A 23144-nucleotide genomic window follows, 5' to 3' on the forward strand; every position below is an offset into this window, starting at 1 on the left:
TTCAAAGCCGGGAGGTTGCTCAACATAGACCTCTTCCTTGATCGGTCCGTTGAGGAAGGCACTTTTCACGTCCATTTGATAGAGCTTAAAGCCATGGTAAGTAGCATAGGCCAATAATATGCGAATTGACTCAAGCCTAGCTACGGGTGCATAGGTTTCACCGAAATTCAAACCTTCGACTTGTGAATACCCTTTGGCCACGAGTCGAGCTTTGTTCCTTGTCACCACACCATGCTCGTCTTGCTTGTTGCGGAAGACCCATTTGGTTCCTACAACATTTTGGTTAGGACGTGGAACTAAATGTCATACCTCATTTCTAGTGAAGTTGTTGAGCTCCTCTTGCATCGCCACCACCCAATCCGAATCTTGGAGAGCTTCCTCTACCCTGTGTGGCTCAATAGAGGAAACAAAAGAGTAATGTTCACAAAAATGAGCAACCCGAGATCTAGTAGTTACCCCCTTATGAATGTCTCCGAGGATAGTGTCGACGGGGTGATCTCGTTGGATTGCTTGGTGGACTCTTGGGTGTGGCGGCCTTGGTTCTTCCTCATCCTCCTTTTCTTGATTATTTTCATCTCCCCCTTGATCATTGCCATTATCTTGAGGTGGCTCATCTTCTTGATTTTGCCCTTCATCAACTTGAGCCTCATCCTCATTTTGAGTTGGTGGGGATGCTTGCATGGAGGAGGACGGTTGATCTTGTGCCTGTGGAGGCTCTTCGGATTCCTTAGGACACACATCCCCAATGGACATGTTCCTTAGCGCTATGCATGGAGCCTGTTCTTCACCTATCTCATCAAGATCAACTTGCTCTACTTGAGAGCCGTTAGTTTCATCAAACACAACGTCACATGAGACTTCAACTAGTCCAGTGGACTTGTTAAAGACTCTATATGCCCTTGTGTTTGAGTCATATCCTAGTAAAAAGCCTTCTACAGTTTTAGGTGCAAATTTGGATTTTCTACCTCTTTTAACAAGAATAAAGCATTTGCTACCAAAAACTCTAAAGTATGAAATGTTGGGCTTTTTACCAGTAAGGAGTTCATAGGATGTCTTCTTGAGGATTCGGTGAAGATATAACCGGTTGATGGCGTAGCAGGCGGTGTTGACCGCTTCGGCCCAAAACCGGTCCGGTGTCTTGTACTCATCAAGCATGGTTCTTGCCATGTCCAATAGAGTTCGATTCTTTCTCTCCACTACACCATTTTGTTGTGGCGTGTAGGGAGAGGAGAACTCATGCTTGATGCCCTCCTCCTCAAGGAAACCTTCAATTTGTGAGTTCTTGAACTCCGTTCCGTTGTCGCTTCTTATCTTCTTGATCCTTAAGCCGAACTCATTTTGAGCCCGTCTCAAGAATCCCTTTAAGGTCTCTTGGGTTTGAGATTTTTCCTGTAAAAAGAATACCCAAGTGAAGCGAGAATAATCATCCACAATAACAAGACAATACTTACTCCCGCCGATGCTTATGTAAGCAATCGGGCCGAATAGATCCATGTGGAGTAGCTCAAGCGGCCTGTCGGTCGTCATGATGTTCTTGTGTGGATGATGGACTCCAACTTGCTTCCCTGCCTGGCATGCGCTACAAATCCTGTCTTTCTCAAAATGAACATTTGTTAATCCTAAAATGTGCTCTCCCTTTAGAAGCTTATGAAGATTCTTCATCCCAACATGGGCTAGTCGGCGGTGCCAGAGCCAACCCATGTTAGTCTTAGCAATTAAGCATGTGTCAAGTTCAGCTCTATCAAAATCTACTAAGTATAGCTGACCCTCTAACACACCCTTAAATGCTATTGAATCATCACTTCTTCTAAAGACAGTGACACCTACATCAGTAAAAAGACAGTTGTAGCCCATTTGACATAATTGGGAAACAGAAAGCAAGTTGTAATCTAAAGAATCAACAAGAAAAACATTGGAAATAGAATGGTCAGGAGATATAGCAATTTTACCAAGTCCTTTGACCAAACCTTGATTTCCATCCCCGAATGTGATAGCTCGTTGGGGATCTTGGTTTTTCTCATATGAGGAGAACATCCTTTTCTCCCCGGTCATGTGGTTTGTGCACCCGCTGTCGAGTATCCAACTTGAGCCCCCGGATGCATAAACCTACAAAACAATTTTAGTTCTTGACTTTAGGTACCCAAACGGTTTTGGGTCCTTTGGCATTAGAAACAAGAACTTTGGGTACCCAAACACAAGTCTTGGAGCCCTTGTGTTTGCCCCCAACAAATTTGGCAACTACCTTGCCGGATTTGCTAGTAAGCACATAAGATGCATCAAAAGTTTTAAATGAGATGGCATGATCATTTGATGCATTAGGAATTTTCTTCTTAGGCAACTTAGCATGGGTTGGTTGCCTAGAACTAGATGTCTCACCCTTATACATAAAAGCATGATTAGGACCAGAGTGAGACTTCCTAGAATGAGTCTTCCTAATTTTGCTCTCAGAATAGCCGGCAGGGTATAAAATGTAACCCTCGTTATCCTGAGGCATGGGAGCTTTGCCCTTAACAAAGTTGGACAATCTCTTAGGAGGGGCACTAATTTTGACATTGTCTCCCCTTTGGAAGCCAATGCCATCCTTAATGCCCGGGCGTCTCCCATTATAAAGCATGCTACGAGCAAATTTAAATTTCTCATTTTCTAAGTTGTGCTCGGCAATTTTAGCATCTAGTTTTGCTATATGATCATTTTGTTGTTTAATTAAAGCCATATGATCATGAATAGCATCAATATCAACATTTCTACATCTAGTACAAATAGATACATGCTCAACAATAGATGTAGAGGGTTTGCAAGATTTTAATTCTACAACCTTAGCATGCAACATATCATTTTTAGTTCTAAGGTCAGAAATTGTAACATTGCAAACATCTAGTTCTTTAGCCTTAGTAATCAACTTTTCATTTTCTACTCTAAGGCTAGCAAGAGATACATTCAATTCATCAATCTTAGCAAGCAAATCAACATTATCATTTCTAAGATTGGGAATTGAAACATTACAAACATGTGAATCAACCTTAGCATTTAAAATAGCATTTTCATTCCTAAGGTTGTCAATCATCTCACGGCAAGTGCTTAGCTCACTAGATAATTTTTCACATTTTTCTACTTCTAGAGCATAAGCCTTTTTAACCTTAACATGTTTTTTGTTTTCTTTAATTAGACAATCCTCTTGGGAATCCAAAAGGTCATCCTTTTCATGAATAGCACTAACCAATTCATTTAATTTTTCCTTTTGAGCTATGTTAAGGTTGGCAAAAAGGGAACACAAATTATCTTCCTCATCACTAGCATTGTCATCACTAGAGGATTCATATTTAGTGGAGGATTTAGATTTAACCTTCTTTTTGCCGTCCTTTGCCATGAGGCACTTGTGGCCGACGTTGGGGAAGAGGAGTCCCTTGGTGACGGCGATGTTGGCGGCGTCCTCGTCGTCGGAGGAGTCGCTTGAGCTTTCGTCGGAGTCCCATTCCCGACAAACATGGGCATCGCCGCCCTTCTTCTTGTAGTATCTTTTCTTCTCCTTTCGCCTCCCCTTCTTGTCGTCACCTCGGTCACTGTCACTAGATATAGGACATTTAGCAATAAAATGACCGGGCTTACCACACTTGTAGCAAACCTTCTTGGAGTGGGACTTGTAGTCTTTCCCCCTCCTTTGTTTGAGGATTTGGCGGAAGCTCTTGATGACGAGTGTCATCTCCTCATTGTCAAGCTTGGAGGCGTCTATTGGTTGTCGACTTGGTGTAGACTCCTCCTTCTTCTCCTCCGTTGCCTTGAATGCAACGGGTTGGGCTTCGGATGAGTCGCCAAGCTCGTTGATCTTCCTCGAGCCTTCTATCATGCACTCAAAACTTACAAAATGCCCGATAACTTCCTCGGGGGTCATTTTAGTATATCTAGGATTACCACGAATCAATTGAACTTGAGTGGGATTAAGAAAAATGAGAGATCTTAAAATAACATTTACCACTTCGTGATCGTCCCACTTCTTGCTCCCGAGGTTGCGCACTTGGTTCACCAAAGTCTTGAGCCGGTTGTACATGTGTTGTGGCTCCTCTCCTTTGTGAAGCCGGAACCGACCGAGCTCCCCCTCGATCGTTTCCCGCTTGGTGATCTTGGTGAGCTCGTCTCCCTCGTGCGCGGTTTTGAGTACATCCCAAATCTCCTTGGCTCTCTTCAACCCTTGTACTTTGTTATACTCCTCTTTACTTAGAGAGGCGAGGAGTATTGTTGTTGCTTGAGAGTTGAAGTGCTCGATTTGGGCCACCTCATCCTCATCATAGTCCTCATCCCCTACGGATGGTACCTGCGCGCCAAACTCAACAACATCCCATATGCTTTTGTGGAGCGAGGTTAGATGAAATCGCATTAAATCGCTCCACCTAGCGTAATCTTCACCATCAAAAGTTGGTGGTTTGCCTAATGGGACGGAAAGTAAAGGTGTATGTTTGGAAATGCGAGGGTAGCGTAGGGGGATCTTACTATACTTCTTGCGCTCTTGGCACTTAGAAGTGACGGAGGGCGCATCGGAGTCGGAGGTCGATGTTGATGAAGTGTCGGTCTCGTAGTAGACCACCTTCCTCATCCTCTTGTGCTTGTCGCCTTTCCGATGCGGCTTGTGGGAAGAAGATTTTTCCTTCTTCTCTTTGTGGTAAGAAGAAGATTTCTTCTCCTTCCCTTTGTTGGAGGAGCTCTTCTTCTTCTCCCTCCTTTTGGTGCGGGACTCTTCCGATGAAGTGCTCCCGTGGCTTGTAGTGGGCTTTTCGCCGGTCTCCATCTCCTTCTTGGCGTGATCTCCCGACATCACTTCGAGCGGTTAGGCTCTAATGAAGCACCGGGCTCTGATACCAATTGATAGTCGCCTAGAGGGGGGGGGGTGAATAGGGCGAAACTGAAATTTACAAATATAAACACAACTACAAGCCGGGTTAGCGTTAGAAATATAAACGAGTCCGCGAGAGAGGGCGCAAAACAAATCGCGAGCAAATAATGAAGTGTGACACACGGATTTGTTTTACCGAGGTTCGGTTCTTTCAAACCTACTCCCCGTTGAGGAGGCCACAAAGGCCGGGTCTCTTTCAACCCTTCCCTCTCTCAAACGGTCCCTCGGACCGAGTGAGCTTCTCTTCTCAAATCAAAGCCGGGAACAAAACTTCCCCGCAAGGGCCACCACACAATTGGTGCCTCTTGCCTTGATTACAATGGAGTTTTGATCACAAGAACAAGTGACAAAGAAAAGAAGCAATCCAAGCGCAAGAGCTCAAATGAACACGGCAAATCACTCTCACTAGTCACTAGGGTTTTGTGTGGAATTGGAGAGGATTTGATCTCTTTGAATGTGTCTAGAATTGAATGCCTAGCTCTTGTAAGTGGTTGAGAAGTGGGAAAACTTGGATGCAATGAATGGTGGGGTGGTTGGGGTATTTATAGCCCCAACCACCAAATGTGGCAGTTGGGAACCTGTCTGTTCGATGGCGCACCAGACAGTCCGGTGCACACCGGACAGTCCGGTGCCCCCTGCCACGTCATCACTGCCGTTGGATTCCAGCCGTTGGAGCTTCTGACTTGTGGGCCCGCCTGGGTGTCCGGTGCACACCGGATAGGTACTGTTTGATGTCCGGTGCACCGGTATGAGCGTGCCTGACGTCTGCGCGCGCATTAAATGCACCGCAGGGAGCCGTTGGCGCCGCAGGGAGCCGTTGCTCCGCTGGCACACCGGACAGTCCGGTGCACACCGGACAGTCCGGTGAATTTTAGCGGAGCGGCTGCCGCGCGAACCCGAGGCTGACGAGTTCCGAAGACCGTGCTTCCTTGGAGCACCGGACATGTCCGGTGCACACCGGACAGTCCGGTGAATTATAGCGCGCCGGCTTCCGAGAAATCCCGAGGGCGAGGAGTTTGAGTTGGTGTCCTCTGGGCGCACCGGACACTGTCCGGTGCACACCGGACAGTCCGGTGCCTCCAGCCAGAGGTGCCCTCGGTTGCCTCATTGCTCCTTTGTTGAATCCAACACTTGGTCTTTTTATTGACTGAATGTGAACCTTTAACACCTGTATAATCTATACACTTGGGCAAACTAGTTAGTCCAAAGATTTGTGTTGGGCAATTCAACCACCAAAATTATATAGGAACTAGGTGTAAGACTAATTCTCTTTCAACGACGTAGGCTGAAATTCACGAGAGGAAGCAGTTCGGCGGACCGTGCACCGGACTGTCCGGTGCAATACAGACCAGTCCACTTTTTCCTTTTCAACTTTATTATCTTTTGCGCCTTTTTGGCTTGACTTCATAAAGTCCCTAGCACTTAGACAAATATGATTAGTACCCAAAACAATTGACTAAGTGTTTAGAGCTTACCTTTTTCACTTGGCACCATATAGATTTGTATTTTGTCCTCTTCCAAGCTCAATTTTCTTTTAAGTACCTATGCTCATTTCTCTCATTAGATGATGTTAGTCTAAACAAAATGTGTTGAGCATTTAATCACCAAAACAATATAGAAATGGCCCAAGGGCACATTTTCCTTTCAGCCAAAGTCGTCGCGCTCGGTTATCGTGACAGGGGAGGAGGAAGAGCCGGTGGCCCCGACCTTCCCACATGGTTCTCTCCGCGAGCAGCACGCGAGACGGCCTCCGCAGCGTCCCCCAGCCCCTGGTGCTGAACGCTGGAGCTGGCTTTGACGTCGGTGGAGGTCAAGTCCTCCATGTCGGTGGATGGGGTGATGCTCCTCCCCGGCTCAGCTCATGCTAGACGTGACCGGTTCTTCTCTGCCTTCCTCTCAAGACGGTGTTTCTTACACGCTGTCGTGGCTGATTGCTCCGCCTCCCTCTTCCGTTTCTTCTCCGCCTTAATAGCGACATCCTCCGGGAGAGGGGGACGAGAAACTTTGATACTGCAAAGCCCTTGGCAAAGGCACTCATTGGTGAGACCCGAAGAAAGAGGAGAGGGAAAAGGTTAAAGGGAACTTACCGGATCGCTCAACCGCGCTTGGTTGAACGGTAGTGGGCCACTCTCGTCCAAAATGTCTAACGTAACCCCGCCGTGATAGCAAGGACGCGGGTTGTAAGCTCCTCCCTCATCAAGTTCTTGGCTGAATGGCGGCCGGAGTCATTATCCCTGGTGTACTGCCACATGGTCCTCTAGCAGGCCGCGAGTGGCTGGAAACGATGATCCATGAATGTGCGGATCTGCCTCTCACCAGAAAGGCCCCGCTTGTGTTGCCAGGCAACCACATCCAACACAAGCTTGATCTTCGGCTTGAACTTCTCCGTGCCATAGGGCCACTCAGGCTTGTTCACCGGGATCTGACCAGTGAACGACGGTGCACTCCCCCAAGGTTCCGGACATAGATCCACTCACCCTCGTAACCTCGAACGGAGGATAGAAGGGGGATTGAGAGGTAGGAGACCTGTGTGAACCCTGGAGCTAGACATTGAACGAGCCAACAAAAGGTTGGTCACCTCGGCCAGGGTTCGCCCGCGGACTGAACAAATGCGCCCACAGCTTCCAGTGAGGCTCCATGCCGAGGTATGCCTAGCATGATGAAGCACACTATGTGGAGGACCGTGTTCGAGTGGAGGTTTTGCAGCTCCAACCCATAGTACAAGAGTAGTCCCCGCATGAAGGGATGCAAAGGATGCCCGAAGTTGTGCTCGTAAAAGGAGGCTAGCACCACGACCTCTCCATCACGAGGCGCCGAAACACCGCCTTCCTCCTCCAGATGCCAGCCAGAGACCAACTCAGGAGGAAGAAACCCCTTTCTCTCTAGGTCATCAAGGCGCTCTCGGGTGGTGGAGCACAAGGGAAAGGCGTCCATGGAGGCAAGAAGGAGGGGCACAGAAAGGAAGTTAACGTGAGAAACGCTTACGGATCTTTGAAGGAAGGAGGCAACAACCGATCGGTCGAGAAAGCACGGTAAGCGAAACTGACTCCAAGCGCCTTCGTGTCCTATTTATACGCAGAAATAAGTACGCGAAGCGACGCCTGAAGGGGAGGCCGCACGAACAACGCCGAGGGATTCGTCGCATCGGTATTCCCCCTTGCCTTGGGCACTGCAAGGAGACGACACGTTTTGCAGGGCTCGCGTCGCTTCGGGCGACGCGCCGAGGAACACACGAGGAGATAAGGTGAGCAGGTTGTTTCGTGTCCCATCAAGCCGCCCACGCTGGATAGAGCCATGATGGTTCTATTTCTACTGCGTCGCCACAACTACCTTGCACCAGGTAAGAACCAAAATTCACTCCACCTCCCCACGTAGAACGAGGGGTAGGCCGAGCAAGCTCCCAGCGAGTCGCAAGTCATATGACCGGCCCATAGGTCATTTGCTCTGTCCCACGTCCAAGGTCATACGTCACATTCTCCTACGGCAACCCGATTGATGGGGTGGCCACGGGGCCCCCTCTGGTCGGCCAAACTGACCGGAGGGCCGATACGAGATAGAATAAGGAAGGACTAAATGAGATGCACCCAGCGGGTCGAGCCCCCCTAGTGGGACTGCTCGCCGAAACTAGACCCTGTAAAAGGACAGTTAGATCTCACTTGGATAACCCATTTGTAACTCGATGGCCCCTTTCCCTCACGCTGACTAGGTCGGGGGAGATGGCCTTCTCCTCAAAAGGGCCCAAAAGCCCTTCCCGAGGGGAGATGCGTGCATAACGAAGAACTGGTAGGCATCAACAACCAACTCGGAAGGCTAGATTAGGAAAGGTCGACACAAGGCAAGTCCCGATCATTGCCGAGGAAAAACTAAACCCCTGAGGAAACCACCGGTCACTCGGGGGCTCGGGGGCTACATCACACTGATGCACTTGCGGGCATCTAGACCACACTCCAACGGGCACCGCCTCCAGACAGCTCCGTACGAGTCTGTCCTCAGATACCACGTTTCGCTTCGGGAACCGCTGCCTCCGCCAAGGATTAAATAAACCCCCAAGCAATCCTCATGAATTACTCGGGGGCTACATCATACTGATGCACTTGCGTGCACCTAGGGTTTTTTGATCCCCAGCAAGAAAGCCTCCGACAGACTCCAAAGAGTCACACAAAGGCTCAGGGGCTGCTGCCGGGTACCCAGGAACAGGGTACCCATGGCGAGGCCCATAAACCTCTTCCTAGCCCGTCCACCGAGCAAGCCCACGAGGCGGGTTGAACGACCAAGTTCCTGCCGAGCAAGTCTGCGCGGCGGCACGAACGACAAGTCCCCGCCAAGCAAGTCTATGAGGCGGGACATACGACCAAGATCACACCAAGCGAACCCGCAAGGAGGAAACCCAAGCCGATGTTGTTGGTCCATGACGGTTGTAACAGGACATGTCGTCACCAAACCATGTCCATGCCATGCGTGTAGTACCAAGGGGGGCCACGGCAACAGAGTCTCCACGGTAACGACCCACGTACCAGAAAGGGGACATGCCAACACATCTAGTGCATGCTCGCGCATGCTAGAGGGTGACGCAAGGGCATTGACGGAAGAGGAAGTCGTACTGAACACGAACCTCAACCTTACCGAGAGCATGTTCTACGGGACCCATCAGGTACGACAGTGCAGGCGTAGAGCAAGCTACAGGGACTCGCACGCCGGACAGACGAGACAGAACGTTGTGCCAAGAGTACGACAGCACACGTGAATGAGCCATGGTGCACATAGGCACGCCCCGAGACTGGCCAAAGGGGGCCTGCCACACACTACATCATCAGGCATTAGCTAAAGAACTCTCTTTCTCTCATGTAAGGATCGTCCCTTAAAATATAAAAGGGAGTCCCTCTCACTCGTACACACAAGCACACGTGTTGTAACACGCACCAATGCAATACTACGATCAACACTACACTGGACTAAGGCGAAAGGTTGAACCAGTATAACCCCAGCATCTCAGTTCCTTGCTAGGATCCCGTGATCCACCATTCGAAGTGAGTCCGCGTTTACATCCCCGGTCGAATACAAATCTATTGTCCCCCTAGTTTCCGAAACCATGACAGTATCATAGCCTTATCAACGCCTTTTATAGCTCAACCCACTAGACCCTTTAGCGTTTATGTATATATTATTGTATCTCTGGACTATTTTGATTGAGAATGGAGTATTCTTCACCCAATATACCAGAGTCCATTGGCTTGAATAGAAAATATTTAGTCTATTTGGTATAACTTTTTCTGAAGAGCTTTTTGGAGAATATGGATTCATGGATAATCTAGTTGTCACGAGAATCTAAATATCACGGGACTTATATGCAAAGAAAGATGAAAGGGTCTATGGAATTTAAGATCTAGAAAGCTACAAATTCCTCTCATCGTGACAACTCGATGGATTCTACATTCACGTTGTTTTGAACGATTTTCATAGAAGCAATTCTCACAGAAACGAACTGAGAACTGAAGCGTTTGGCTGATAGAATCAGATTTTGATGGCTAGAATCCGATTTTGAGTTGAAACAAACCCACCCTTAGTAATCTAACACGTGAACATGTCTTCTGAATATTTGGAGTAGCCAAACTCGGTTTTACCTGAACAAGGGTGTAGTAGAATAGCGTTTGTGGATTGTGGTCTAGGATCAGAACCTAAACTTGCCCACTAGCATGCTTGCCACCAGAAGTGACACGCACGATTGCCAGTTGCCACTCAGCATTGGCTGATGAGCTGCGACGAAACACTAAGCCTAGTTTGGCAACCTCAATTTTTCAAGAGATTTCCATTTTTATAGGGAAAATAGTTCATTTTCCTTTAGGGCTAGTTTGGAAACCCTATTTTTCCAAGGGATTTTCATTTTCCCAAGAGAAATTAGTTCATTTTCCCTTGGGAAAATATAAATCCATTGGGGAATGGAGTTCCCAAACTAGGGCTAGTTTGAGAACCATATTTTCCCAAGAGAAATTAGTTCATTTTCCCTTGGGAAAATGGAAATCCCTTGGAAAAATAGTGTTCCCGAACTAGCCCTTAGAAAAATAAAAATCGGGAGTTGCAAAACTAGCCTAACAGTAACAGAAACTCTGCAAGCACATTTTGATACAACCTTTTGAGTTCCTTCTGTTTTCAAACAGGACAGTAGATTATGTTAACTGCCTCAACTAGGTTACAAGACCAAAACTGCAACCATGATGAATTGGGGTTTCTACATGTTGAATGTATTAATCGAACATGCAGCCAATCACAGCTTGTATACTGGCGTGATCCCGAGCAGGTTGAAGCACTGTCGCATGACAACAGCAGTCGCCTGGCAAAGCAACAACCGGCTCGTCTCCTCCGGCGACCCAACCACCTGTTGGGATCAATGCAGAGTGAAAGTGGTTGAATATCATCAGGTTATCAGGACTGTGGTACTAACGTTGTATGGAAATAAATGGGTCTTTTTTGCAGTTTGTATGAGCTGATGACAATCTAAGCAGCAAATACCCAAGAATCAACGTAAGATTCATTTCAAGAGAGAAGCGAGATGCAAATGGAAAGAAGTATACCTGGCAGTTGGTATAGAATTTTGTGAACATTTCAGATAGATTGTACAAGTATTCACACACAACATTTGGAAGTAGATTCGTGCATGCCTCTTCAACAACCTGAAACATATTGCAGTGCAATCAGAAAAGGCAAATTGTAGTAATTTCAGTTAAATTAGATTGCACCTGAAGCGGATCAGAGAACTGTTCTTGGAGTATACAACAAGAAAAAACATCCTTGCAGTATCCAACAAGGAAAAACATACAGCAAAAAACCAAAAAGTATCCCAGCACCCAAAACCGCCTAATAATTACCATGTGTGTTCTCAGACCAAAACTAGAACTGACCATTGGTATCCTGGCTTATAGAAACTTATATATAATAAAGTTCACTAATAGTGAAGAAAGGTACCTCTGCAAATCGGATAAGATACAGCCCCAACACGCGCTCATCCGGATGGTCGAGAGAAATGGCTCCACTCTAGAAGAAACAGTACAAAATTTTCAGCTCATGACTGATTTGCCAGGAGAATTGGTGCTAAACCTTCACCAAATTAATGACAGTATCTGCACGAGGAAAACATAAAGCTTACCATCTTCAGCTCTTCCACGTTCTTGTTGGATTTCCGAATAATGGAACAAATACGAGCATGTGCATACTGAAGGTACACAGCAGTATTTCCCTGTTCACATAGAGAATGAACATGAGCATAATGATGATCATGTTAACAAAATTCTCAGAGTGCATTCCAAGAAAAATAGTCTGGTTGGTACCTTATCGCTCAGCATTTGTTCAAAACTAAATGTGTAATTAGTGAGCCTGTTATTTTTTAGATCAGCGTACCTGTAGTAAAGTTACAGAAATGTGTTACGATAAATTGGATTGTCCGTAAAATACTCCCTCTGTTCTTTTTTATTTGTCGTGTTTTAGTTCAAAAATGAATTAGCGGAGGACAAATATTCGAGAACGGAGGTAGTACTTAGTTATTGCTTAGTCAAATCAAGAGGTGCCATCTTTCTAAAACAAGACATTCCAGAACATACTTCACAGCACCATATCCAACAGCCTCTGAAGTTTGCTCTAATTCCTCATCCGTCCAGTCAACAATTTTGCCTGACAAAAACAATGTGATCATATTTACCTGAAGAATAACAATAAGTTTCCAAAATAATCCAGTTTACCATTTTCAGTGAGCCGTTGTAGTAGTTCTGATTTGCTCCGAGATTTAGCCTCATCAAGTAGCTCTACCAATCGAACAACCTCAGTACTGCGGGTTCGGAACCGCTTGCCATCTGAACCAAGAACAAGACCAAATCCAACATGGCTTGTTTTCGGAAACTTCTTTTCACTTGGATCTGGGAGCCAACCGGCCATCTTTGCAGCCTGTAGAAAGACAGTAGAAGATTCAATAAAAGCATATTAAATGGAAAATACCTTGGTGCCACTCCGTGCTTACACTGAAAACCATGTCAAAGTGCTGCTGCTGACCAACATCTGTAACATATATGATCCACTCTGCCTGCTCAACATTGAGCCGATACCTCCATAAAGCCATGGACAATAAATAAATAAATCCACATTAGATATATATATATATATATATATATATATATATATATATATATATATATATATATATATATATATATATATATATATATATATATATAGCAGCATCATAGGTTCAAAATTCAAATGCAAGTCATAAGCTTAAATGCAGGACAGCAGGACACCGCATTGCAAATACCATTTTAGTATAAAGGCAGGGTAGCATTAAAAGAGTACTATTGCAGATCTATTGACAATATAACTATAGCAGCATGTTTTCACTAAAAGTCGTAAGAATGGCTGCGACTGCAAAAGGGCTCCGCGCGCTGGAGGCTGCAGCAAAGGTGCCACACACTGGAGGCTCGAGGGCCTCTGCAGCAGCCACGCGATGGAGCAACGGACGCACAGCAGGGGCGAAGGGAGAGGAGGGCGACAGCGCTAGAGAAGGGGGCAATGGAGCAAGGGCGGTGGTGCTGAGCAGGGCGCACGCCACATCGAGTCGAAGACCCTGATCGAGCTTGCTCCAACGATAAGGCCGATTAATCGCGAATAGTCGGACGACTTTAAAACCTTGGAATGAACCCTCAAAAGCACAAGCACTTACCAAAGAGCAGTTAAGTCTGTTGAGGCATAGTTGAAGCCACCATCACTCTTAACAACAATCAAAGGGATTTGATGACCTTGAATAAATATAACTCGGGCACCCTCACTCTCCTTGATCAAGCCTTTGTTACTCAATTCCTCCAGCACTTGAGGAATATAAGGATTATAGAAACTCTCCCCCTGAAAGGTGCTAAATTAATTAGCCTAAACCAATGGCCTGGTCAGCTGCTTCATTGATGAGACAGACAACATGAGCATAAACATTCAACAATACCAATTGATCGAGCTTTGATTAACAAGTTAACAAGGGAAAGGGATACACATGCTCCAGTTAAAGCACAGATATGCATGTACTTTTCTGTGAAAAACTGAACATGGTAGAAGTTAATGTGAACAGGAATGTTGTTAAGATAATGCTATATGTAAATCAAACCCAAAATATCCATATGAGTAATTCACCTCGCACCTAAGTTCTGTAGTCAACCAACCTTTCTATCAAAAATATATGTTTCAACTACAATGTGTTGTACCTTTTCTTCAAGCACCACATTTAGGCGCTTGTAGACCAAGTCAAATTCGCTCCTGCTAATGTCACAAATTTTTTTCCATGCTTCTCGATATTTATCCTCCCCTCCCTACATATAATACAATGCTTGGATTAGAACATGTCAAGCTTCCCTGAGTCAGACTCAGACATCCAAAATGATGCACTCACCTGTAGCCGAACAACTCCTTGTTGAGCCCTTGCTTTAAAGTCTGGATCACTGTCAAACCTATGCTTGGATGCTTTATAGAAAATCTGTGTCATATAACCAAGTTAAAATGTTAGTCCCGATAGTAGGAACAAGACATGTCATACAACAAAAAAATGCCAATTTCCAGCACTTATTTTAAGTGATTTTGAAACACACGAGTGCTTGGATGGATTATAAAGGAAAACAGGCAACCAACTATTAAGTAGGTAGCAGGGTGCTCAACTTATAACAAGAAACTACCAACAAAAAGCAAAATCCATCATGAACAATGATAGACACGTTGAGGAGATAAATATATGAGACAATGCAATGGATTTTAGCAAGACGCCACAATACAATCACAACAGTAATTTGTACAAACACTGACAAGGCATAAGCCACTGCAGCAATAATAATGTTCATAACCATTGATAAGCATTGAATGTGGTTTTCACAAGTGCTACCAAGAATACAGTCAGAGCCTGTTAATTTTGACCAAATAAATATTTGTAAGTGTTGGGATATGTGGTTTGAGTAAATATTTCACAGAAATACTTTCATCATTTTATCCTGAATATTTTTAGTATATGACAACAAAACTTAATGGTCAACTCGGCATCATATTTAGCTTTCATGTTTGCATGTTTTGTATGCAGAGAGCCAAGAGACAAATAATTGCATCGTTGCATTGAATGTGTTACCTGAAGGTCCCCAATGGCCTGGCAACCTATCTCCTGCCAATTTGGAAATTTCTCAAAAAGATATTCTATTAGCATCCCAAACTGCATGAACACAAACATGAGTTAGCATGCTGCATGTGCAGCGGTAAACAGTCTCAATCTTTTAGGCCACATACAGAAAACCAAGGCACAAACTTCTCAAACAGCCCAGCCACACACAATATCTTTTAATTTATGCATGATTTTACTTCTTACAAAATGAAAATGTGCTCATAGGTAAGCCTAGATACAGAAATTACATGGACATTCCTACACATATAAAAAAAGGTAGTCATAATATTAAGGAAAGCTTGGTGATGCTTCTATAGAAAAAATAAATAAATCTCATTACGAAGTGGAAACAGACTCTGGGTATCAGGTAAGAAAACAGAATGCACAGTGTAAGGTACAAAAATGCAAATTGTCCAAGGTGATTAACACAACACCAGCAGAACCGGCGCTGAGTGAACCTTTTGGCCAATGAAGACAAAGAAAATTGCAGATGTAATAAGCAATGGTACGCTATAGAAGTAGGTATACGAAAGATTGGGCACCACTGCACCAGAGAGTATTTTTCACAAGAATCAAGTACTAAAGCAGTTCAGCCATATGTAAAAATATTTTGTTTCACCAAAAGCATGTAATAAAATGTTTAGATCACAATACAAGACTTGTTACCTGTGTACCCCAATCTCCCACATGGTTTCTGCGCAGAACAACAACATTCGAGAACTCAAACATGCGTGCTAATGTATCTCCAATAATTGTAGACCTTAAATGTCCCACATGCATTTCCTTTGCAATATTAGGTGATGAAAAATCAACCACTGTCCTATTTACTGGCAGAACTGGTGCCCAAGTCTTGATGCCGTTAACAAGCATATCTTGTATTCTCTGCAAATAATGTAGCTCATTGACAAATTGCGGGAATAGATAATGGCACTGCTAATGCTAGCATAACTTGTAGATAAAAAAATCTCAGTCAAACCTGTGCAACCCAGCGGTTTGATAAGGTAATGTTCACAAAACCAGGTCCAGCAACAGATGCAGATTCAATAATATCAGAAGACGGCAGATTCTTGGCAATGGCCTGAGAAAATGTGAAGAGAACAGTATGTTGTTAGTGTAAAAGAGCTTGAGCATGAATGAAAAAGTGAAGTGGGTCATAGAGAAATATTAGTTCCAAGTCTTATGAGAAAGTACTTAGTGTAAGTCTATACAACAAAAAGGTATACAGACAAATACCTGCCCAATGGAATTAGGGTTTTTGAAAATTGTTCCAGATCCTTTAACCTTTGACCATAATCCCATAGCATTGTTGCTGCACATGGTTCAGCAAGAATCAATTGATGAGCTCATGGAAGGAAAGTTAATTAATTATAATAATTAATAAAGAAGCAACAAATAGTCAGATTGTATGAGGGATCGATACAGCAGGTAAGGCAACATGCAAACAAGGTACCACTGGTAGTCAGCAAACTTTGCTGAAACTTCAACCATCGGTTCTACCTCCACATCGGGCAATGTAGTCTGGAGGGATGAAAGGACCAGCCTGGAGAGCTGTTGCTTGACACTCCCAGCCCGCTGCATGGTTAAATTCAAATGAAGCAGGGAAACTAGAAAAGAAAATTAAGCAATGCAATCATTTTCAGAGGCAGCAGCCCACCCAGTGCACTCACCACAGTGGATTCCTGCTCCTGAGGAGCAACGGAGGTCGAGGTCTCGTCTCCCATAGTGGTGGCACTGCACGAGATCCGCAGAAGCCTGGAGGAAGAAGCGGGTCTACAGTGACCTGACTAGCCAGAACGAGAAAACAGTCCAAATCAAACAATTAACCAATGCAGCGAGTCTTCAATGAACTGAAAAGGAAGCATAAAAGTGTGACACTCCTATCCCAATCCACTAACAATCCAAATGTGCCCACACTGTTCATTTGAAGCAGATTACGAAATCAAATGGCACAATTAACCGACGCCGTTCAAAAAAAAACCAAGTCCAAATTAATTAAGCAATAAAATGAGCATGAGTAACCGAACCCAAAGCATGACAAGTTCAAGGTTCCTGACAGACGATCCCAATCAGCTGATGCAATCCAAATCTAGTGCCTTCACCAGTTGTTAACAATTTAAAGCAATGTTTGTTAACAATTTAAAACAATTTAAAGCAATTTATTCATCTAGAAGAAGCGCACGTGAGTCCTGACGCTACACTAATCCCCGCTGATGCGAACGGGATTGGAGAGGGTGAGCCCCAGTACAGAGCAAATCTATAAACCCAGCCTTACCCAACATCCGAACCCCGAGCCCCCTCCAAAATCCACGGGGAAACCACGGAAACGCAGACACCATCTAGTTTGGGAGTCAAAAACGGGATTGGCTAAAATCCCCTTCTTATGCAGGCGATTTTAGCCCCTCTAGTCCCCTCCGGTTTTTGAACTCTCAAACTAGAATCTAATGCCCCACCCGGACTACCAACCCCTAAACCCCCAAAACCGCGCGTCCCACTCACACCGAGAGTCCGAGACCGAACCTAAAATCCTCTCGGCTGTTTCTCCGCGGCGAGCTGAGGCGGTCCGAGAAGAGGGCTCGAGGAGGAAGGAGAGAGGGAAGCGAACTCACCGGAGCGCGGGGCGCGGAAGAGGAGCGGGAGACGGAGGCGCGCGGGGGTAGGCGCCGCCACTGCAGTTGCTGCTGCCGCGAGAGCTTGCATCCTCGTCCCGCCGTCAGTTAAATACCCCCTCCCCCTCTCACGGTCACAGGAGGTAGCGTAGCGTGCGCGACACAGACAGTCACACTCACTGACTCACAGTACACAGGCACCGCGCGACGGCGCGAGGCTTGTCGAGGGGTCGTTTGGCTTGCCTTTTTTCTTCCAAATATATGTACTTCTATTCGTTTTAACTCTTAATTTTGTATATTCATATATATAGAAAAAACATATAAATCTAAACACGTAAAACACATACTCAAATATTGTTTGAATCTAGTAATTATTTAAAATAGGTTTTAATTTAGAACAGAAGAAGTATTATATATAATTATATTACTCTGTCTTTTCATAGGATATTTAATTTTCCTATATAATTTTACTTTATATTTAGCTACATATTATGTCTAAATATATATGATAAAAATAATACTTCTATAAAATATAGATCCTATATTATATGAACTCGGCCATTTTACATTTAGTAGCTACATATTATGGATTTCCACCTCTTAATTAGGGTATGTTTAGTTCAGTCATAGACCACCAAAAATATAATTATAGATGTGAGCTACAAAAAATCTGTTATGAACTGACGTTGTGCGAAAACTAAAATATGTTTGGTTGAAATAACTATTAGTTGTAGATATAAGAGCATGGTAGCTTGTGTCGGGGTTAAAAAAACCCATGCACCAAGGCTTGTGGGTCACGATGAGGGCTAGTTTGGTGACTAGGGAATTCGAGGAGATCCATGGGGAGGTTCCCGGTCACCAAAACAGCCCTGAGTAAAATCGCTCCAAAGAGGCTTGAATGAGACCCAACTAACCCCCGAGCGCAGGCGGACCAATGTCAACTCTATGGGGTGGCATCAGTCTCAAGCCCTAACGCGAAGTAGGTGCACCTAGGGGTCGGTCGAGACGGAAGAGGATCGGGCGAACCGCACCCCTCCTAAAAGGGTCGGCTTAATCGGACGCGAGCGAACCACACACAATTTGCGGGTCGAATGTTGAAAGGAAAATGTGCACTTGGACCATTTATAGTTGTGTCGGGGACCATAATTAGGGGTACCCTCAAGACGCCTAATTCTCAGCTGGTAACCCCCATCAGCATAAAGCTGCAAAGGCCTGATGGGTACGATTAAGTCAGGGATCAGTCCACACGAGTGACTCGATCACGCTTCACCCGAGCCTAGCCTCGGCCAAGGGCAGCCGACCTCGAGAGACTTCTGTCTCGCCCGAGGCCCCCTTTTTATGGCGGACACATCACCGGCTCGCCCGAGGCCTTGGCTTCGCTCAGAAGCAACCTTGACTAAATCGCCGCACCGACTGACCAAATTGCAGGGGCATTTAACGCAAAGGTGGCCTGACACCTTTATCCTGACACGCGCCCCCGGCAGAGCCGAAGTGACCGCCGTCACTCCACCGCTCCACTGGCCAGTCTGACAGAAGGACAGCGCCGCCTGCGCCACTCCGACTGCAGTGCCACTCGACAGAGTGAGTCTGACAGGCAGTCAGGCCTTGCCAAAGGCGCCACGGCGAACTCCGCCCCGCCCGACCCCAGGGCTCGGACTCGGGCTAAGACCCGGAAGACGGCGAACTCCGCTCCGCCCGACCCCAGGGCTCGGACTCGGGCTAAGACCCGGAAGACGGCGAACTCCGCTCCGCCCGACCCCAGGGCTCGGACTCGGGCTAAGACCCGGAAGACGGCGAACTCCGCTCCGCCCGACCCCAGGGCTCGGACTCGGGCTAAGACCCGGAAGACGGCGAACTCCGCTCCGCCCGACCCCAGGGCTCGGACTCGGGCTAAGACCCGGAAGACGGCGAACTCCGCTCCGCCCGACCCCAGGGCTCGGACTCGGGCTAAGACCCGGAAGACGACGAAACTCCGCCTCGCCCGACCCCAGGGCTCGGACTCCGCCCTGGCCTCGGCCGAACGACTTCCGCCTCGCCCGACCCCATGGCTCGGGCTCGGCCACGGCAACGGAAGGCAGACTCAACCTCGGCTTCGGAGGAACCCCCACGTCGCCCTGCCTAGGGCACAGACCGCCACGTCAACAGGAAGCGCCATCATCATCCTACCCCGAATCGACTCGGGTCACGGAGAACAAGACCGGCGTCCCATCCGGCCAGCTCCGCCGGAGGGGCAATGATGGCGCTCCACAAGCTCTATGACGACGGCGGCCCCCAGCTCTCTTACGGAAGCAGGACGACGTCAGCAGGGACTCGACCGCTCCAACAGCTGTCCCTCCGTCAGGCTCCGCCGCACCTCCGACAGCCACGACATCACGCCAGCAGGGTGCCCAGATCTCTCCGGCTGCCACATTGGCATGTACCTAGGGCGCTAGCTCTCCCTCCGCTAGACACGTAGCACTCTGCTACACCCCCCATTGTACACCTGGATCCTCTCCTTACGACTATAAAAGGGAGGACCAGGGCCTTCTTAGAGAAGGTTGGCCGCGCGGGACCGAGGACGGGACAGGCGCTCTCTTGGGGCCGCTCGCTTCCCTCACCCGCGTGGACGCTTGTAACCCCCCTACTGCAAGCGCACCTGACCTGGGCGCGGGACGAACACGAAGGCCGCGGGACTTCCATCTCTCTCACGCTCGACTCCGGCCACCTCACCTCTCCCCCCTTCGCGCTCGCCCACGCGCTCGACCCATCTGGGCTGGGGCACGCAGCACACTCACTCGTCGGCTTAGGGACCCCCCTGTCTCGAAACGCCGACAGTTGGCGCGCCAGGTAGGGGCCTGCTGCGTGCTGACGAACAGCTCCCCGTAAAGCTCCAGATGGGCAGTCTCCAGCAACCTCTCCGGCCCGGGACGGTGCTTCGTTTCGGGACTCTTGAGTTCATGTCCTTCGACGGCAGCTACGACATGATACTTCTTCCACCGCCGCGTGACTACGACAATGGCGGCCGACAACCCGCCCGCCGGCGGCGGAATCGACGACGTCTTCCCCGTGTGGTGGAAGGGCAACATTCGGGCTCGCTCCGTTCTCTCCCCCGCCAACGGAGGAGGAGGCGGGGCCGTCAAGGCCAGGTGGGAGGCCGCGCTTCGTCGGCCGTCGAGCGAATCGACGCCCCCGACGCCCCGACGGAAGGCACGCCGGACGTCGACCTCGCGTTCAAGACGGAGGCAAGCGCCGTCCCCCCGCTGCACGCTGACCCCGAGCAAGAAGACGACGCCGGCGCGCTCGCGGAAAGCCTGCAGGACGTCGCCCTCGAACCAGAGATGACGGTGCAACCAGTCCCCGATGTGACTACGTCGCTCCTCGTCGACCAAAAGGTACCGACTAACTCCCATCTTGCGTCATTTCGACTCGGCCTCAACCCGCCAAACGACCTCGTTTTGGCGGGCGCCCTCATTGAGGCGAGTGCAACCCCACTGAGGTTCCGTATGCGATCGCCTTGGGGCCGACTGACGGACGTCTCGACCTACGGGCCCTCTGGGTCCGAGGAAGATGACGATCCCAGCATCGGTTGGGATTTCTCCGGACTTGGCAACCCTAGTGCCGTGCGGGACTTCGTGACCGCATGTGACTACTGCCTATCCGACTGTTCCGATGGAAGCCGCAGCCTTGGCGACGAGAGCTGCGGCCCAAGCCGCGAATGTTTCCACATCGAGCTAGGGGATCCCTCCGAAGGCAACCATCTTGGCATGCCGGAGGACGGTGATCTCCCTAGGCCGGTGCCTCGCGCCGACATCCCACGGGAGCTAGCTGTGGTCCCCGCTCCGGCGGGGGGTTACGACCCACAACTCGAGCAAGTCCGCGAGGCGCAGGCCAGGCTCAACGAGGGAACAGGAGCGCTTGAGCCGATCCGTCGGGACGTCGGACAAGCATTGGTGGGCCAACCCCTGGCCGGAGAAATACGTCACCTGCCCCAAGGTCTCCAGCACCGCGTCGCCAACGATGTCAGGATCAGGCCGCCGCCCGCATCCAGCGGGGTTGGTCAGAACCTGGCAACCGCAGCAATGCTCATCCGCGCGATGCCGGAGCCGTCAACCACCGAGGGTCGGCGAATCCAGGGAGAACTCAAGAATCTCCTGGAAGGCGCTGCGGCCCGGCGGGCCGAGAGCACTGCCTCCCGAAGGCAAGGTTATCCCTCGGAACCTCATGCCGCGACTTCCCGATTCATGCGGGAAGCCTCGGTCTACACCGGGCGCACGCGCAACACCGCGCCTGCGGCCCCGGGCCACCTCGGCAACGAGCACCATCGACGCGACCGTCGGGCTCACCTCGACAAAAGGGTGCGCCGAGGCTACCACCCCAGGCGTGGGGGGCGCTACGACAGCGGGGAGGATCGGAGTCCCTCGCCCGAACCACCCGTTCCGTAGGCCTTCAGTCGGGCCATCCGACGGGCGCCATTCCCGACCCGGTTCCGACCCCCGACTACTATCACGAAGTACTCGGGGGAAACGAGACCGGAACTGTGGCTCGCGGACTACCGCCTCGCCTGCCAACTGGGTGGAACGGACGACGACAACCTCATCATCCGTAACCTCCCCCTGTTCCTCTCCGACACTGCTCGCGCCTGGTTGGAGCACCTGCCTCCGGGGCAGATCTCCAACTGGGACGACTTGGTCCAAGCCTTCGCTGGCAATTTCCAGGGCACATACGTGCGCCCCGGGAATTCCTGGGACCTTCGAAGCTGCCGGCAACAGCCGGGGGAGTCGCTCCGGGACTACATCCGGCGATTCTCGAAGCAGCGCACCGAGCTGCCCAACATCACCGACTCGGATGTCATCGGCGCGTTCCTCGCCGGCACCACTTGCCGCGACCTGGTGAGCAAGCTGGGTCGCAAAACCCCCACCAGGGCGAGCGAGCTGATGGACATCGCCACCAAGTTCGCCTCTGGCCAGGAGGCGGTCGAGGCAATCTTCCGAAAGGACAAGCAGCCCCAGGGCCGCCCATCGGAAGAAGCTCCCGAGGCGTCTGCTCCGCGCAGTGCCAAGAAGAAAGGCAAGAGGAAGGGCATGCATTGCCCGTTCAGAGGCCGGTCTACTTCATCAGCGAAGTGCTGTCCGAGATTAAGATCCGCTACCCACAAGTTCAAAAGCTGCTGTATGCTGTGATCCTGACAAGGCGGAAGCTGCGACACTACTTCGAGTCTCATCCGGTAACTGTGGTGTCATCCTTCCCCCTGGGGGAGATCATCCAGTGCCGAGAGGCCTCGGGCAGGATCGCAAAGTGGGCGGTGGAAATCATGGGCGAAACGATCTCGTTCGCCCCTCGGAAGGCCATCAAGTCCCAGGTGTTGGCGGATTTCGTGGCCGAATGGGTCGACACCCAGCTGCCAACGACTCCGATCCAACCGGAGCTCTGGACCATGTTTTTCGACGGGTCGCTGATGAAGACGGGGGCCGGCGCGGGCCTGCTCTTCATCTCGCCCCTCGGAAAGCAC

General features: G+C 48.8%; 1 protein-coding gene across 5 annotated transcripts; it reads right to left on the reverse strand.

Moving 5' to 3' along the window:
- Positions 1-10958: 10958 nt before the first annotated feature.
- Positions 10959-17880, reverse strand: LOC100281742 (arginyl-tRNA synthetase). 5 transcript variants are annotated; one of them, NM_001368092.1, is made up of 18 exons: positions 17657-17754; positions 16718-16830; positions 16501-16622; positions 16284-16359; positions 16027-16128; positions 15717-15932; positions 15021-15101; positions 14301-14384; positions 14116-14220; positions 13587-13765; positions 12891-12975; positions 12616-12817; positions 12478-12547; positions 12208-12277; positions 12027-12116; positions 11846-11914; positions 11455-11553; positions 10959-11258 (listed from the first exon to the last, which is right to left on the reverse strand). In NM_001368092.1, the coding sequence occupies exons 1-18, from the start codon at positions 17745-17747 to the stop codon at positions 11148-11150; spliced, it is 1965 nt and encodes a 654-aa protein (NP_001355021.1). In that variant the 5' UTR covers positions 17748-17754; the 3' UTR covers positions 10959-11147. The 5 variants fall into 5 exon arrangements, 4 of the variants coding, with proteins under 4 accessions (NP_001355021.1, XP_035817339.1, XP_020397702.1 ...); XM_035961446.1 differs by having other exon boundaries at positions 10964-11258; positions 16548-16622; positions 16718-16834; positions 17657-17844; XM_020542113.2 differs by having other exon boundaries at positions 10964-11258; positions 16718-16834; positions 17657-17844.
- Between the last annotated feature and the right edge of the window lie 5264 nt (positions 17881-23144).

This window comes from Zea mays, chromosome 8 (assembly GCF_902167145.1).
Source record: "Zea mays cultivar B73 chromosome 8, Zm-B73-REFERENCE-NAM-5.0, whole genome shotgun sequence".
Taxonomy (NCBI): Eukaryota; Viridiplantae; Streptophyta; class Magnoliopsida; order Poales; family Poaceae; genus Zea; species Zea mays.